Source organism: Salvelinus alpinus, chromosome 2, assembly GCF_045679555.1.
Source record: "Salvelinus alpinus chromosome 2, SLU_Salpinus.1, whole genome shotgun sequence".
In the NCBI taxonomy this organism is placed as follows: domain Eukaryota; kingdom Metazoa; phylum Chordata; class Actinopteri; order Salmoniformes; family Salmonidae; genus Salvelinus; species Salvelinus alpinus.
In genome coordinates this window covers 58217203-58233347 of record NC_092087.1, presented here as the reverse complement: position 1 = coordinate 58233347, position 16145 = coordinate 58217203, and the positions used below count along the sequence as shown (strand labels likewise).

Below are 16145 nucleotides of genomic sequence, written 5' to 3'. Positions count from 1 at the left end.
AATTCTGCTTTTTGTGTGGTGGGGCCAACTCAAATGCAATGGTTCAATGGAATTAAATTGAGAAATTCCGAATTGACCACAACCCTGCTCGATACCAGTCAAGTAACTAGCAAACTAGTGATGTTATGCGTGTTGAGGCTTTGCATCAAGTTTCCTCACTTGATCTCAGAAATAAGATATTATGCAGAGCAAGTCAGAGCTGACTGATTCAGCACCTGCTACATCTCTACATAAAAATTTGTCATAGCCTCAAGTCCTATTTCAATAGGCATATGGCTTAATTTTAGGAACCCAGGGCCTAAAATTTGCTGGTCAAAGTATTACTTTCATTGAGTGAAGATGAGCTGCAATACTGCCGTCGTTGATCATTATTTTCATGTGATCAGTCTTTTTTCCTACTTTCAACGTCTATATCAAAGTTATCATTTTATCATTACTAAAACACAGCACCTTAAATTCCAATGAAAGGTGTCCTCATCAATTAAGCTTTAACTTACACTGTCACACACACCAAGTTGAAACAGAAGAATGTATTGAGATTTTATCAAATCTCTAATCTCAGTGTTGGAATTCATCCAAGAAGTGATATGCTCTAACATAATTACAGTAAACACGGGATTTAAATACAGACCGCTTAAACTGTCTACATAAACAGCATTTTCCACATCCACTTAATACCTTTTGAATTGATAATGGTAACAACCCGTTTGTAAACCTCTAAATTGGGCGAAGCCTTCCTATAGTTCACTCTGTTGTGTCATCCCACATCATAAAACACAAATCCAAACCAGTCTGGAAAAAGATATTCTGTGCAGCATCTCCGCATGAATCTTAGCAGGGTATTAGTTTCTAACTTTAATTTAATAAACACATTCAACAATACCTGAAAGTCAAACACCCACTCACCTTTGCTTGTGCCATTGTGGAGATGGCACAGAAAAGTATTTGTCCTCTCAACTCATCAAATCCTGGGTACACTGAATTCTAAGCTGCCTGGTCTGTTTACATCAGTGGTTCTCAATCCTGGTCCTGGGGACCAAAAGGGGTGGACATTTTTGTTTTAGCCCTAGCACTACACACCTGATTCAAATCCTCAAAGCCTTTTGATGAGTTGATAATTTGAATCAGCTGTGTAGTGCTAGGGCAAAAACAAAAATGTGCATCCCTTTGGGTCCCCAGGACCAGGATTGAGAACCAGCGGTCTACATCATCTTAATCTCTTTTACTCACATCCCTCATTTCCCTAATTTTGCTTGAGCAGTGAATATAATCAGACATTATACCAATTTTAGAATACATGTAAGTGTATATGCAAAATCCCAAATTATGATTCATTTTCATGACCTGAAACATCCTTGAGGGGCCCAGTTTGCAGATAGCTTTTCTTTTTGCAAGGCTGTCCATAATTTGTGACAGAACCTGTCTTCTCTTAAGAATGAATGTTTTGCTTTTTAAAAGTATGATGATTCAAAGGTTATTTGAGGTACTCCATGCCACAAGGTTCATTAAATAACAGTAGCCTTGACATTTGGAAAACCAGTCTTCTGACTGAGGTAAAATACAAAAACTGGCTAGTACCAACCATTGGATAGATTGGGCTAAACCAGTGGTATGTTATAATTGTAGCATACTCTTAAGACAGTGAGAATTTCCCAATAAGGTTGCCATTGGAGACCTATATAATATATTTTTACCAGTTTTATTGACCTGGTGCAATGTTAGGTAAGTTGGTGTATGCCATGTCGATTTAGGTCACTTTTATGCCGTCAAGTTGTTGCACAGACAACTGAACTGTACAGGAATGCTGAACAAATTGGGAGCCACAGGGGCAGGGTTGGTTCACAGTGTTAAGCTGTTGCCATTTAAGTCTCTGGAGCAAACAGATCCTAATGGTTCCCAGCTCCTCACCACAATGATGGCTCATCTCACTTCTTTTATGTATATTTTAACATAAAACAGCCATTCTGAGAAGTGGGAGGATATTTAAAATGAGCTAAATGGGGTTCTGCATTAATTGTAGGCTACCGCATGAAATTGAATGGGTGAATTACAATGTGCTCAAAAGGGGCCAGAAGTAATATGTTCATCATGTTTAATAATTTTAATGGCCATAGTAGAACAGAACATCCGTACACCGCCAGATGTTTGTTCAATTGAAATTCTCATTTTAGTTGTTCGGTTTTACAACCATTTGGACTAATGATTACCACTGTTGGCATGCACATTTCAAACAACCCAGTCACACCTGAGGCACAGTAATCACAGCAATAAAAAGCAATTTATTGAGATCATGTGCAGGGAACAGATGGTATAGATTTTATTTTTATTATTATTTTTTTTTTGAAATGTCTGAAATTCCTTTAGCCTATTACCAGAACTGCAACTTTTATTTGACAAATAACCAAAATATGTTATACAGTTTATAATATTTAACATTCAGTGCACACATAATGGAACAATACAAAGAAAGAGACAGAATATCAACATGAATTGAAAGTTGTTAATTTATTAGTCTTAGTAATTTATTAGTCAACATAAAGACATGAGTACATCTGGTTGACATGGTATCATCACATAGGCATAATGCAACATCTTCTAACATTATAATAAATACATAGACTACTGAGCATGTCACTAATAATGGGTTGTATCAATTGAAAATGTAGGCACTGCACAAAACAAAACTACACAAAAGTGAATATAATTCGATATTATTTCGTAATCCCAACCATGCCATCGGAGTATTACTGGTTAAATAGTTCAGACGAGTTCGCAAATGTGTTTTTGCATGACTACTTTCACAAGAAAGTTCTGAAGAACAAGCTACTAAGATTCAGCAGCATGTCGACGTTGACAAATGCCCTTCCACATATGGCTACTTCTTAATGACAAATATTGCCAAGAACGAGGACTAAACTGGCGCGTGCGCAATACCAAGGCCCGAGTCCCCGATACAAGATGGCGGAGAAGGTGGAGAGGGAGGTCCGGATTGAATAGAGCAAAGGCTATACAAGGTTCCCAACAAACCTCTATAAGGTAAGGGGAATAACCACATTAGCGCTATAGGAAGGCCATGGGCAGGTGGCGGAACATGCAGGGTATCATATGATCCACGCATTGTCAATGCACGAAATAAACAAACAATATTGTCTGCAAGGGTTGCTATGACTCGATATCGCGCGCCATCTTGTCTCAACCAAAGTGCGCGCCTACATATTTGTATGTGTTTCAAGTAAAAGGGGTTCAGATACGCCTATTTTGACAGCATATACCTGGTACCCTTACTAATTCTCGTCATTTATATGTACCAATACCCCCATTTCGTACAGTATCCTACCGTATTTTATCTGTTTTCCACGTATCCCTTACTTGGGTTCCAAGATGCTGCCATTGCTTTTTATTGTGTAGCGCAGATACCAGATGTTCTCCCCTTCTTCGTGTTTGTTTTCGGGCGGTGTAGCAGGCGCATGCGTGTCCTTTTGCTAATTTCTGTACGATAAAGATAAACGCATCTGCAAGAACCTGGAACCACCAGCTTTCATATGTTCTCATGTTCTGAGCAAGGAACTTAAACGTTAGCTTTTTTACATGGCACATATTGCACTTTTACTTTACTTGTATCTTTGTAGTGACTTGGTGTATTATATTCCGGAACTTATTTGGTCTTGCTATAACAAAGGGGTTGAATACTTGTTGACTCAACACATTTCAGCTTTTCATTTTGAATCAATTTGTAAACATTTCTAAAAACAATTCCACTTTGACAGTATGGGTTATTGTGTGTGTAGGCAAGTGACACAAAATCTCATTGAAATCCATTTTTAAATTCAGGCTGTAACAAAATGACTACACGGACTATCTGCATTGACCCTTCTATTTTATAATATGTTTTGCTCTCTCTATCCACACGTATACTGACATTCCAACACACACACGCACACACATTCATACTGACTCTACACACATGCACATACAATCATCATACATGCTGGTGCTGTTACTCTGTTTATTATATCTCTTGACGTCTAGTCAACTTACCCTTATACATATCTAACCCTACCACTCCAGTATCCCTGCACATTGTAAATATGGTATTGGAACTGACCCTGTTACATAGCTTACTTATTTTCTGGTGTTCTTATTTCTGTTTCTTGTGTGTTTTTGTTCTACTTTTTATTTAAAAATGTTTTATTTTTATAGTACTACTGATAGATTATTGCATTGCTGGGGAAGACCATTAAGAAAGGCATTTCACTGTACTTGTGCAGTGCACTGAATAAAAACTTAACTTGAAGTAAAATGTACTTCATAGCTTTCATTGGAAAGGTTATCAACACTACTCGAATTGTCGAATGCAGAAATGCCGGCAACAGAGTTTAGGTGTAACAGATGTTACTGTCAACATGATTTTTAACTTTAACCCTAAAGATGGATTGTCTCAACATGAAAGAATAACATTTTGATGGGGTTTTCGGTATCGGGGAGGGTTTGTTAGTAGGGATTTGTTTTATTTTTTTCTTAGTAATACAGAATTAAGCACAACATGATTGATCGCACACTCCAGCATAGTAGGTGGCGGCATGCACCTTAAACGATTGTTTGCGGACAGCCATTATAGCATAGAAGGTCTTGCTTGATCCCTTGAATGAAAATCTTATTTCGGAAAGCATGTCAAATCACCACCTGGGTACCTTGGAGATTATGGAACATCTTTACATTTTATCACATTTAATAATAGTAAACACCTAGGTTCATTGCTCTGTCATTTGAAAAGTGCACAGTATATCAGTTGAAGTCGGAAATTTCCATACACTTAGGTGGTAGTCATTAAAACTACTTTTTCAACCACTCCACAAATTTCTTGTTAACAAACTATAGTTTTGGCAAGTCGGTGAGGACATCTATTTTGTGCATGACACAAGTAATTTTTCCAACAATTGTTTACAGACAGATTATTTCACTTATAGTAAACTGTATCACAATTCCAGTGGGTCAGAAGTTTACATACACTAAGTTGACTGTGCCTTTTTAAACAGCTTGGAAAATTCTAGAAAATGATGTCATGGCTTTAGCTTCTGATAACTCAAATGATGTTAATTAGCCTAACTGGAGGTGTACCTGTGGATGTATTTCAAGGCCTACCTTCAAACTCAGTGCCTCTTTGCTTGACATCATGGGAAAATCAAAAGAAATCAGCCAAGTCCTCAGAAAAAAAATTGTAGACCTCCACAAGTCTTGTTCATCCTTGGGCGCAATTTCCAAACGTCTGACGGTACCACGTTCATCTCCACAAACAATAGTACGCAAGTATAAACACCATGAGACCACACAGCCGTCATACCGCTCAGGAAGGAGACGCGTTCTGTCTCCTAGAGATGAACGTACTTTGGTGTGAAAAGTGCAAATCAATCCCAGAACAACAGCAAAGGACCTTGTGAAGATGCTGGGGGAAAAAGGTACAAAAGTATCTATATCCACAAACGAGTCCTATATCGACATAACCTGAAGGCCGCTCAGCAAGGAAGAAGCCACTGGTCCAAAACCACCATAAAAAAGCCAGACAGTTTGCAACTGCACATGGGGACAAAGATAGTACTTTTTGGAGAAATGTCCTTTAGTCTGATAAAACAAAAATAGAACTGTTTGGCCATAATAACCATCGTTATGTTTGGAGGAAAAAGGGGGAGGCTTGCAAGCCGAAGAACACCTTCCCAACCGTGAAGCACAGGGGTGGCAGAATCATGTTGTGGGGGTGCTGCAGGAGGGACTGGTGCACTTCACAAAATAGATGGCATCATGAGAAAAGACCAATATATCCACATAATTAAGCAACATCTCAAGACATCAGTCAGGAAGTTAAAGCTAGGTCACAAATGGGTCTTCCAAATGGACAATGACCCCAAGCATACTTCCAAAGTTGTGGCAAAATGGCTTAAGGCCAACAAAGTCAAGGTATTGGATTGGCCATCACAAAGCCCTGACCTCAATCCCATAGAAAAGTTGTGGGCAGAACTGAAAAAGTGTGTGTGAGCAAGGAGGCCTACAAACCTGACTCAGTTACCCCAGCTCTGTCAGGAGGAATAGGACAAAATTCACCTAACTTATTGTGGGAAGCTTGTGGAGGTCTACCCAAAACGTTTGACCCAAGTTAAACAATTTAAAGGCAATGCTACCAAATACTAATTGAGTGTATGTAAACTTCTGACCCACTGGGAATGTGATGAAAGAAATAAAAGCTGAAATAAATCATTCTCTCTAACTATTATTCTGACATTTCACATTCTTAAAATAAAGTGGTGATCCTAACTGACCTAAGACAGGGAATTTTTACTAGGATTAAATGTCAGGAATTTTGAAACATTTAAACTCAGTTTATTTGGCTAAGGTGTATGTAAACTTCTGACTTCAACTGTACTTTACAAGGCAAAGTTGAGTGAAAACCCCTTTGCTAATTTGGCACCTTTTTTTCAGGACAGGACAGATGAGAGATGTCAAGTGAGAACCACGGAACTGTGAAGGGGGACACTGTTTTGGTGATGTCTCCAACAGGCTCTGCCACACAGGGGTCTCCTGTCTCACCTTCAACTAGCAAGCCCATGCCAGAGTTGCCAGGTAAGATGGCCCTAGTGACATGACAACAAGCGGTGCATATATCCCGCAACTCTGCTCTCCAAGCATTCAGTGTGAGGTAAAATGACAAAGCCGTTGGCCTGTGTGGTCCAGTGATTAGAGCCACTGACACCGGCACACGTATGCCAGAGTTGGCATGGGTTCGAATCTGGCGAACTGCGCTTTGACTCACCACCACTATCTTCCCTGTCTTTCCAACCTCTTCACCAGCCCCACTCTTTAAAAAAAATTAATTATGCCAGTATTTAATGTATGCATCACAATAGTTTGAAATTAGCTTCCTATTCTGCCATTTTATTTCTCTACACTGATCAAAAATACAGGATAAGTGAAGCAATATGCCAGAATCCCACTTGGCAAGAGGATTCCCACCAGTACAATTATTTTAAAGCCTAACGTATACCCTAGGTATGCAATGCAAGAAACCTACCCAAAATGGGGATCCTGTGTAGTTACACCAAGTTATGACTTGCAGGGCTGCAAACGTCTTTTGCTATTTTGCGACGCTGCATGTAGTTCTTCCATGCGTACGTACAGTGCCTTCAGAAAGTATTCATACCCCTTGATTTATTCCATGTTTTGTTGTTATAGCCTGAATTCAAAATTGATTAAATATATCTTTTTTTTTTATCACATCTACACACAATACCCCATAATAACTAAGTGAAAACATGTTTTTAAAATGTTGCTAATTTATTGAAAATGAAATATAGAAATATCTCATTTACATAAGTATTCACACCGCTGAGTCAGTACTTTGCAGAACTGCCTTTGGCAGCGATTACAGCTGTCAGTCTTTCAGGATAAGACTCCAAACCTATTTTCAAAATTCTTCAAGCTCTGTCAAATTGGTTGTTGATCATTGCTAGACAACCATTTTCAGGTCTTGCCATAGATTTTCAAGTAGATTTAAGTCAACACTGTAACTCGGCCACTGTCTTCTTGGTAAGCAACGCCAGTGTAGATTTGACCTTGTGTTTTAGGTTATTGTCCTGCTGAAAGGTGAATTCGTCTCCCAGTTCTGGTGGAAAGCACACTGAACCAAGATTTCCTCGAGGATTTTGCCTGTGCTTAGCTCTATTCCATTTCTTTTTTATCCTGAAAAACTCCCCAGTCCTTAATGATTACAAGCATACCCATAACATGATGCAGTCACCACTATGCATGAAAATATGGAGTGGTTCTCTAATGTGTTGTATTGGATTTGCCCCAAACATAACACTTTGTATTCAGGACAAGAAGTTAATTGTTTTGCCACATTTTCTTTGCAGTATTACTTTAGTGCCTTGTTGCAAATAGGATGCATGTTTTAGAATATTTGTATTCTGTACAGGGTTCCTTCTTTTCACTCTGTCAATTAGGTTAGTATTGTGGAGCAACTACAGTCTTGATCCATACTCAGTTTTCTCCCATCACAGCCATTACACTTGGTAACGGTTTTAAAATCACCATTGGCCTCGTGAAATCCTTGAGGGGTTTCCTTCCTCTCCGGCAACTGATTTAAGAAGGATGCCTGTATCTTTGTAATAACTGGGTGTATTGATACACCATCCAAAGAGTAATTCATAACTTCACCATGCTCAAAGGGATATTTAATGTCTGCTTTTAAATTTTATTTTTTTACCCAATCTACCAATGGGTGCCCTTCTTTGTGAGGCATTGGAAAACCTCCCTTTGTGGTTGAATCTGTGTTTGAAATTCACTGCTCGACTGAAGGACCTTACAATTATCTGTATGTGTGGGGTACAGAGATGAGGTAGTCATTCATAAATCATCTTAAACACTATTATTGCACACAGAGTGAGTCCATGCAACTTATTTTGTGACTTGTTAAGCACATTTTTACTCCTGAACTTATTTAGGGTTCCCATAACAAAGTGTTTGAGTACTTATTGACTCAAGACGTTTCAGCTTTTTATTTTTTATTAATTTGAAAAACATTGTAGCGGTGTTGTTAGAGAGGGGTAAACATAAAGATTTTGTTTGGGCGCCAGACAAGTATTTACCCTGCCGAAAGGAAAAGAGTAGATAGAGTACCACTACCAGACCCACACACATCAGCAGAAGAGACTGCCTAGAGTGTAGTCTGTTTGCCAGATAGCCAGTGGAGAGAAAAGATGAGACACCATATAAAACACATCACAGCACAGGGGTAACCCAACCAATATTACCTCATACAATAATAATGGCTGAGCAATTTAACGGCAACTTCATAGAAACAATTTACAAGAAAGAACCCAGTCATCAACATTAGAGGATTTGCAATAACCTGTATTATCTCCCAGTGGAGGAGTGCAGAGGATATGAATTTGGGGGGTGTTCATAGACCAAACAAAGGCCTTAAAATGTCCAAAATCATCTTGGCCACATGTCAATTGTATCACCCCACATCAATACAGTTCAAATAGCAATACACCATAAACTTGCAAGCAACATCCCGTTTAGCTACAATGTAAACCCAAAGACTTCTGCCAGGGCAATAATAGTCCAGCGACACTGAACATCAAAGGGAAGCGCATTGGAGAAAAAAAAAGTCTGCTGCAGTGTAAAGCACTGGAACGATAGAGGGGGGAGAGAGGGGAGTCTTAGTGCAACGGCAATCCTGAAGTTAACAGCTGTCTGTTTGTCTGTCTGATGTTTTTTGTTTGTTTGTCAAAGCTATTGTGAACTCTGCGTGTAACACATCCGGTGTCAGGATAAATAAAAAGCAAGGTCTGCTAACTTTTTTTAATTGTTTAATTACCGCAAACAATGAATGGCAAATGCAATTTTCGTATATACGGGTTCGCTGTATCACCGCGCAGGGTTAACAGGGAACTGGCAAGAAGTACGTAAACAGCTGTTCTTATACCGTGATGACGTAGTTTCAACGCGTCTGTTGGCCTATCACAGTAGAGGCTGGGCTTGGTTTAGACTTTGCCCCCCTTTGCTGGCCCTTTGTCCAAGCCCCTTGGCACGTTCCTTTGTCCACATCTGGTTGCTGGGTAGATTAGATCAGATCTGTCTTGGGTCTGTCGATTCTACACTAAAACAGTTCCTAATATGGTATTGTCCAGTATTCTAACCTCTTGGTTGGTCTAGAGAGATGCACCCCTCCCCTCTCCAGACTGTCCACAGCTTTTATGGCCTGTGTTGGTCAGTCCTTACACCTACACACACACCCCCCTCTGTATAGTTTGTGTATGTGTGTAACAAAACAATATTCCTCTTCAACAAATATGCTAACAGCCTATAGTGCATAAACATAAATCCTAACAATTTCCCCCTTTTTACACCCTCATGGGGTGTAACCAACTTATATATCCATATACTGGGTTGCCGTTGAACCCAGGGACTTGAAACCTTCAACCAGGAGGATAGTTTTTCTCTTTTTTTTCTTCATAAAATTTATCATTTTTATGCAAAACAGTATATAAAAAAAATCAGCGGGGTTTTTAGATTCCCCCTTTTGACACCCCCCAGGGTGTCATCATAACAACATGATTACAGACAGAATATATATTTAAAAAAATGAAACCCTCTGGTCTCTCCCTCTATACATCTTGTACCAGGTGGGCTCCTTGCCACCCGGGAACTTCAAACCTTCACAACAGGGAGGACTAATGTAATGACCTGGATAAACAGTATATTGTTTATTTTTATTATTATTAATTTTTCTTTTTCTTATACGACCACTTCACCCACAGCAAACCAAGGATCATCCTCAGTCAGACACATCTTTCTCCTGTAGTTTGACTCAGTATCAGCATCTCCATCCGGAGTATCAAACAAAGGCATCATACCAGCAGCCTTCGCTACATCTGTAACAGATTTCTTTAGACAAGGTATGATGCAAGCAGCACAACACATTAACATAAGAAATACAACTACTAGGGTCAGAAATCCAGTATCCATCAATGCAGTGTACTTACCAAACCAACCTGTTACCAGCCAGGGTAACAGTCCATCCTCCTCCACACCTGCAAAACCCTTTATCTCCACAGATAACTTTTCCAACCCGCTCAGAGCTTTTGAATTGCTCCCATCCGGACTGGTATTATTAGGAATAAACGTACAACACTGTTCTTCAAACATCTTACAAAACACCTCTCTGGTTGGCCAGAATCATATCTAGTGCTAGCCTATTTTGTCTAGTGGTTCGAGAGGTGGCATCCAATTGTTCAGCCATCCCCTTAAGTGCAGTGTGGTTAACTCATTGTTGATTATAGTAAATATAATTGATCCAGGCAGTTTGCTTAGCATCAACAATAGCTGGGCAACAAATGCCACAGACCATCATTTCTGTTTAACGCCTAGTATTCGTGGGGGACCCCTACAGGGAACCCCAACAGGTTGGTGTGGATGTTATCTGTACCCTCGGACCAAGGAGCGTCACGTTTCTGCCGTCTCCTGTGTTGGTCCTGAGCCTCTGTGTCATGTGTAGCTCCCAGGAGTTGGTTACCTGTAACCTCAATAATAGTCAATGGTGTTATCAAAGCACATGTGCCCTGCCAGTCTTCTTTCAAAATATAGGTCAACCGCCTGACAGGTCCACACATCCACCATACATCAGCAACACCTCTAGTTTGGTTCAGCCCTTCAACGGGCCAGGTGGCATTAATAGTGACATTAGTGATGCAGTAGGGAGCCTCCCATAGTCTATACCCCTACCTGTACCAGTGATACAGCTGTAATATCCCCCATATGCCTCAACTCCCCACGGTGCCTTCTGGGGGGGACTTCTGGGAACACAAGACTCAGAGCTTTACACAGGGTCGGATTTAGCTTGTTATGGTAAAAACCCCCCATTATGCACATCCAACCTCCCCACTGCTAAGGGCCAATGGGTGAGTAGCCAGAACAGGTCTAGCATGTCCACAGATCACACAGTCTTTTCTATTAAGTGTTCTGGCGGTGTATCTCATATAGGCTAACCACGTTCACCCTACCCTCATATCCAGTTTCAGTCCCCAATTGGTCACTGTCTACGATATCCCTTACATTTATTACCTGTACCGGATTGGAGAGCTTAGGTGATGATGTGGCACACGGTCTTGAAGTGGTGGAGGAGTTCGGCTGAACCTGGCCTTGGCCTGTTGGAACTGGTGGTGGTTTTGGGAGTACTGTGACGGTATCCATCCCCATCGTATCCGCCCCGTTTCTTTCCAATCCCAGGGTATAGGTACCTGCATCGGAGAGCTTAATAGACTTGGTGGTTAGTAGGATTTCATCACCTTTACAAACATCAGTCTGCCCCTCACTCCTTCCCCAGATAATGGGAAACCTGTCTACTTTTGTCGGGTTCCCTATGCTGTACGGGTAACCCCTCCTCCATTCCCAATAAGCACACCCATGCCCATTACATAGGTACACTGGCACACTCCTATACACAGGTGTTAAAACCAAACATTTTGGCTCAAATCTCATGGTTCCACAAATATTTCAATTTCTTCCCTGCTTATCCAGATTAAGTGATCCTTCATGCTTGGTTAATACAAAATCCTCATCGTCTAAACTATGGGTCAGGTTTCCCTCTTTAGCCTTCTCGGGGGCTCATGGTGTATCAGGAATATGGCTCCCACAAATCAGACAGCACAGAACAACCAATACTCCTCTAAAGCCCCGCCCTCTCCCAGAGAACACATCATCAGCCAGAGGCCAAGCCACACTTCCACTTCTATGAACGCTCACAGCGGGGAAAGGTCAGGTATAAGGATATCTTCGGTAGAGAGTTGGCCCCCAGTACCCTGTTGGTTCTGGTTCTGCTCCTACCCCTGTGATTGTTCGGCAGTGTCAGTGTGTCCTACCCTCCTGCATTGTGTGATATGAACCCAGGTAGTTCTTTCAGTTATTCTCACTGCGAATGCAGTCTCCAGGAGTGCTTAGTATGACTCCTCCCACCATGGCTGCTTCCAGTCCTTTTTCTTTAGTGATTGGACCCAGACCCAGTCCCCTGGACCATTCATGTGGGTAATCTCCTCCTGTAGTTCTCCTGTAGAGCATAAAATCTTGGACATACGGGTTTGGTTAATTAACATTTTTTTTTTTAATGTGTTCTGCTAGAACCTCTGTCATTCTATCTGATTAGCTACAATGTCATCCATTATTATCCTAGTCAACCATCTCCAGAAATTTTTAACTAATAGGACACACCACAACGTGTCCTATTCCATCCCCCTTTTGATACATGGCTCCGCCCTTGTATCAATACTGGCACAAATCTAACAATTCTCTGTCAAGTGTCTTATCTACTTTAAGAGTTATCAGTGCCGCTCCTTAGTTCCTGAAACCAACCAAGTCTTCCTTGTGTTTTCAGGCCCATATGCTTAAACTGTCCAATGGCGCCCTCTAGTGACTTTTCACCTTCACTACTATCAAATTAATATCATCATTTTGTTCTATCAAATTACCTTAATCTCAGACGCCAAGGCCCTTATATTCTCCATTTTAAGTGGCTTTTGAAGGAAGTTGATCAGACAACCCTAAAAAGTCACTTTGGAAATCATATCCCCACTTTGTGTGTGTTTATCCCTTTAAGATATTTTTCGCTGGGAAATTTAGAAATCCCCCTCTAACCCAAACGTTTACTACAAACACAACCTAGTAGTTATAACTGTCCCTTTAACATTAACGATCATAAACTTTTACGATTAAACTATTCTGACCTTCCTATTTTATAGTAAAATACAATCCAGTGAACGCCAACAATCCATGATGGCCACCTAGCATTTTTGTTGCTAGTTTTTAGCATATTTTTAGACTACCCTGACGATATTCAGCTACTTTTAAAATTCTAAATTGGAACTTTTAACAACTTCTGAAAAGTGGCTCAAAGCTATAATGCACGCATTTTCTCTCTAAATGACACAAACCATTTTCTCTGTCCCTTCTCAGTTACAACATCATTGCTTCGATAAACCAAAACCAATTTATCACTAATGTTGGATCTTGAATAGAATTTACAACATCAATCAACATCTCTTAATCAAAATTATACTGCCCGAAGTACAGTAAATAGTGTACCAGTAAATAGTGTACCTGAACGGTCAAACCTATTTGCATAACGTTATTGTGTATCCCAAATACTGTCGCAGTTTTACGTTATTCCACAACAAATCACTTGCCTCTAGCAACTTACCCTGAAATGTAGTATCCAACATCAAAACTAACTCTTATTCCTGCCTCTAGGCAAAAACATACCCCTTACTCCAAATACGTTTTGCACCAAAAATATCATAAAAGTAAAATCAACTTTTCAACTTTCTCCACGCCCAACTTTTTTTGTAAAACCCCATGTACCTCGCTAAATTTATATCGCAAGAATGTATTTTAGTCTCTCGGTACCAAGGCCGCGATACTAACCCGAGTCTCCCGCGCCGCAGTCAAAAAATGCTTCTCCGTCATAGCCAACCCTATCTGCCTTCTCCATAGCATCTGCAAGTTAACCCCTTCGTAACTCTCCCTCTCTTTTTCTGGCTTCAGACAACCACACTCTAGCCGTGTCTAGACGCTCTACCTTCTGCTGTATCAACTTTATCATTAATTGTAATCTTTCTACATCCATTCTCTCAAACTCGTACATTCCTCTCTACCCTGGGCATTAGATTCACCCAAACATTCCACCGGGTTCACCCGTCGATTTGGAGCCCCTCCTTCCACTCTCTATCACTCCTCTCCTTACCATTATCCCTCTCTAGAACAGATTTCAACTTCCTCAAAAACTTTTCTATTTCTGGAGACATTATATATCCCGTGCGTATACTCGCGTATGTGTGTAAATTAATTTAAAAAAGTAAAATCTACTTTTTTTCTTGTATAATATATATATATATTTTTTTACATAAACAAAATGAATCTCAACACATTCAACTATGCACTGTGGGTCCCCTAAGATACCAGCCCCGACTGCAATATCTAATATACTTTCACTCGCGCGGTAAAATTATTCCATACAAACTTTGTGTCCCCGAACACTTTAAAACCCGCAGGTCATTCAAACTTGGTATAAGTACGCCGACTTTACTCAATGTACTACATTTATTCTATAAACTTGTCTTATTTCCAACATAACTGGCCCCTGGCCTCTATTATTACTGTTATATTGCCGTTTATTTGCATTCTCACCTCATATGTAGGCCCCGACCTACGTCATACACACTTGGCTCAGCCTAGTACATTACTTTCGTTATTGTATGATATTACCCTCAATTATACTTGTAAGCCCCGACTTACGTCATACATTCAGTACATTTTCATTTACACATTGCATCTTTGAATGATTTTGATCAAATAAAATTGCATTTGCCATTACCTGGTCCACGGCATTTTAGACTATTGGTATATTGTTTATAAGGAATTTGGTAACTTACATCGAACAAGCGTCTCACAAAATAAATTTGGATAATGCCAATGTGCAGAACTTTAGTATATTAATACAATATGCATCTGCTAACCCTTTTTATTTTATTTTTTGACCGGTCTTTGTGAGTAACGCCGTCCGACGACAGTAAAGGTATCTTAGCTGGCTCGTTCTATGTCCAGCGAGGTCCTTAAACTCGGATGACGTCGGGGTCACCATGTGAACTCTGCGTGTAACACATCCGGTGTCAGGATAAATAAAAAGCAAGGTCTGCTAACTTTTTAAAATTATGTTTAATTACCGCAAACAATGAATGGCAAATGCAATTTTCGTATATACGGGTTCGCTGTATCACCGCGCAGGGTTAACAGGGAACTGGCAAGAAGTACGTAAACAGCTGTTCTTATACCGTGATGACGTAGTTTCAACGCGTCTGTTGGCCTATCACAGTAGAGGCTGGGCTTGGTTTAGACTTTGCCCCCCTTTGCTGGCCCTTTGTCCAAGCCCCTTGGCGCGTTCCTTTGTCCACATCTGGTTGCTGGGTAGATTAGATCAGATCCGTCTTGGGTCTGTCGATTCTACACTAAAACAGTTCCTAATATGGTATTGTCCAGTATTCTAACCTCTTGGTTGGTCTAGAGAGATGCACCCCTCCCCTCTCCAGACTGTCCACAGCTTTTATGGCCTGTGTTGGTCAGTCCTTACACCTACACACACATCCCCCTCTGTATAGTTTGTGTATGTGTGTAACAAAACAATATTCCTCTTCAACCAATATGCTAACAGGATTTATGTTTATGCACTATAGGCTAACACTATGCAACAATGTTGCTACTAATCCATGCGATCAATAACTGGTGCGGTCCCAAAAGATAACCACGATCTAGAGCGGTAACATCGACGATCAAGTTAAACACTTTACAAACTCGTCATGCTGACAATAAGCAAGACTTCTGCAGCATTGCACACCCTGATCAAACTGCCGCGCCAAATCGAGAGCTCCCTCCCAGAGAGCCGGAAGAGCAATCTTTATTTCCTCCTTTCTGACTGCTGATGCGTTCTTAAAGTGGTAGCGCATGGTGAAGGCTATGTGCAAGATTTCGCCCCAACATAAATCCACTTTGACATTTTGGGGTATTGTGTGTAGGCCAGTGACAAAAAAAATCCAAATGTAATC

General features: G+C 40.4%; 1 protein-coding gene and 2 long non-coding RNA genes across 4 annotated transcripts in view; 1 reads left to right on the top strand and 2 right to left on the bottom strand.

The window, feature by feature from the left end:
- The window catches only part of LOC139565628 (phospholipid transfer protein-like), a 31717-nt gene extending 28267 nt beyond the window's left edge, over positions 1 to 3450 (bottom strand). The window contains exon 1 of one of the 2 annotated variants that reach the window (XM_071386102.1): positions 3338 to 3450. Coding sequence is in view for 1 of the 2 variants with exons in the window: in XM_071386084.1 (XP_071242185.1) it covers positions 907 to 921 (15 nt within the window). In the remaining variant the exon portion in view is untranslated. Of the gene's footprint in view, positions 1 to 906; positions 1018 to 3337 lie in introns of those variants that run through there. The other variant, XM_071386084.1, reaches the window with a different exon arrangement.
- Positions 2486 to 10457, top strand: LOC139565642 (uncharacterized). Its single transcript, XR_011672952.1, has 3 exons — positions 2486 to 3036; positions 6472 to 6612; positions 10317 to 10457. It is a non-coding gene; the product is annotated as an uncharacterized lncRNA (long non-coding RNA).
- On the bottom strand, positions 9349 to 15745 carry LOC139565649 (uncharacterized). Its single transcript, XR_011672953.1, has 2 exons — positions 13748 to 15745; positions 9349 to 12617 (listed from the first exon to the last, which is right to left on the bottom strand). It is a non-coding gene; the product is annotated as an uncharacterized lncRNA (long non-coding RNA).
- Between the last annotated feature and the right edge of the window lie 400 nt (positions 15746 to 16145).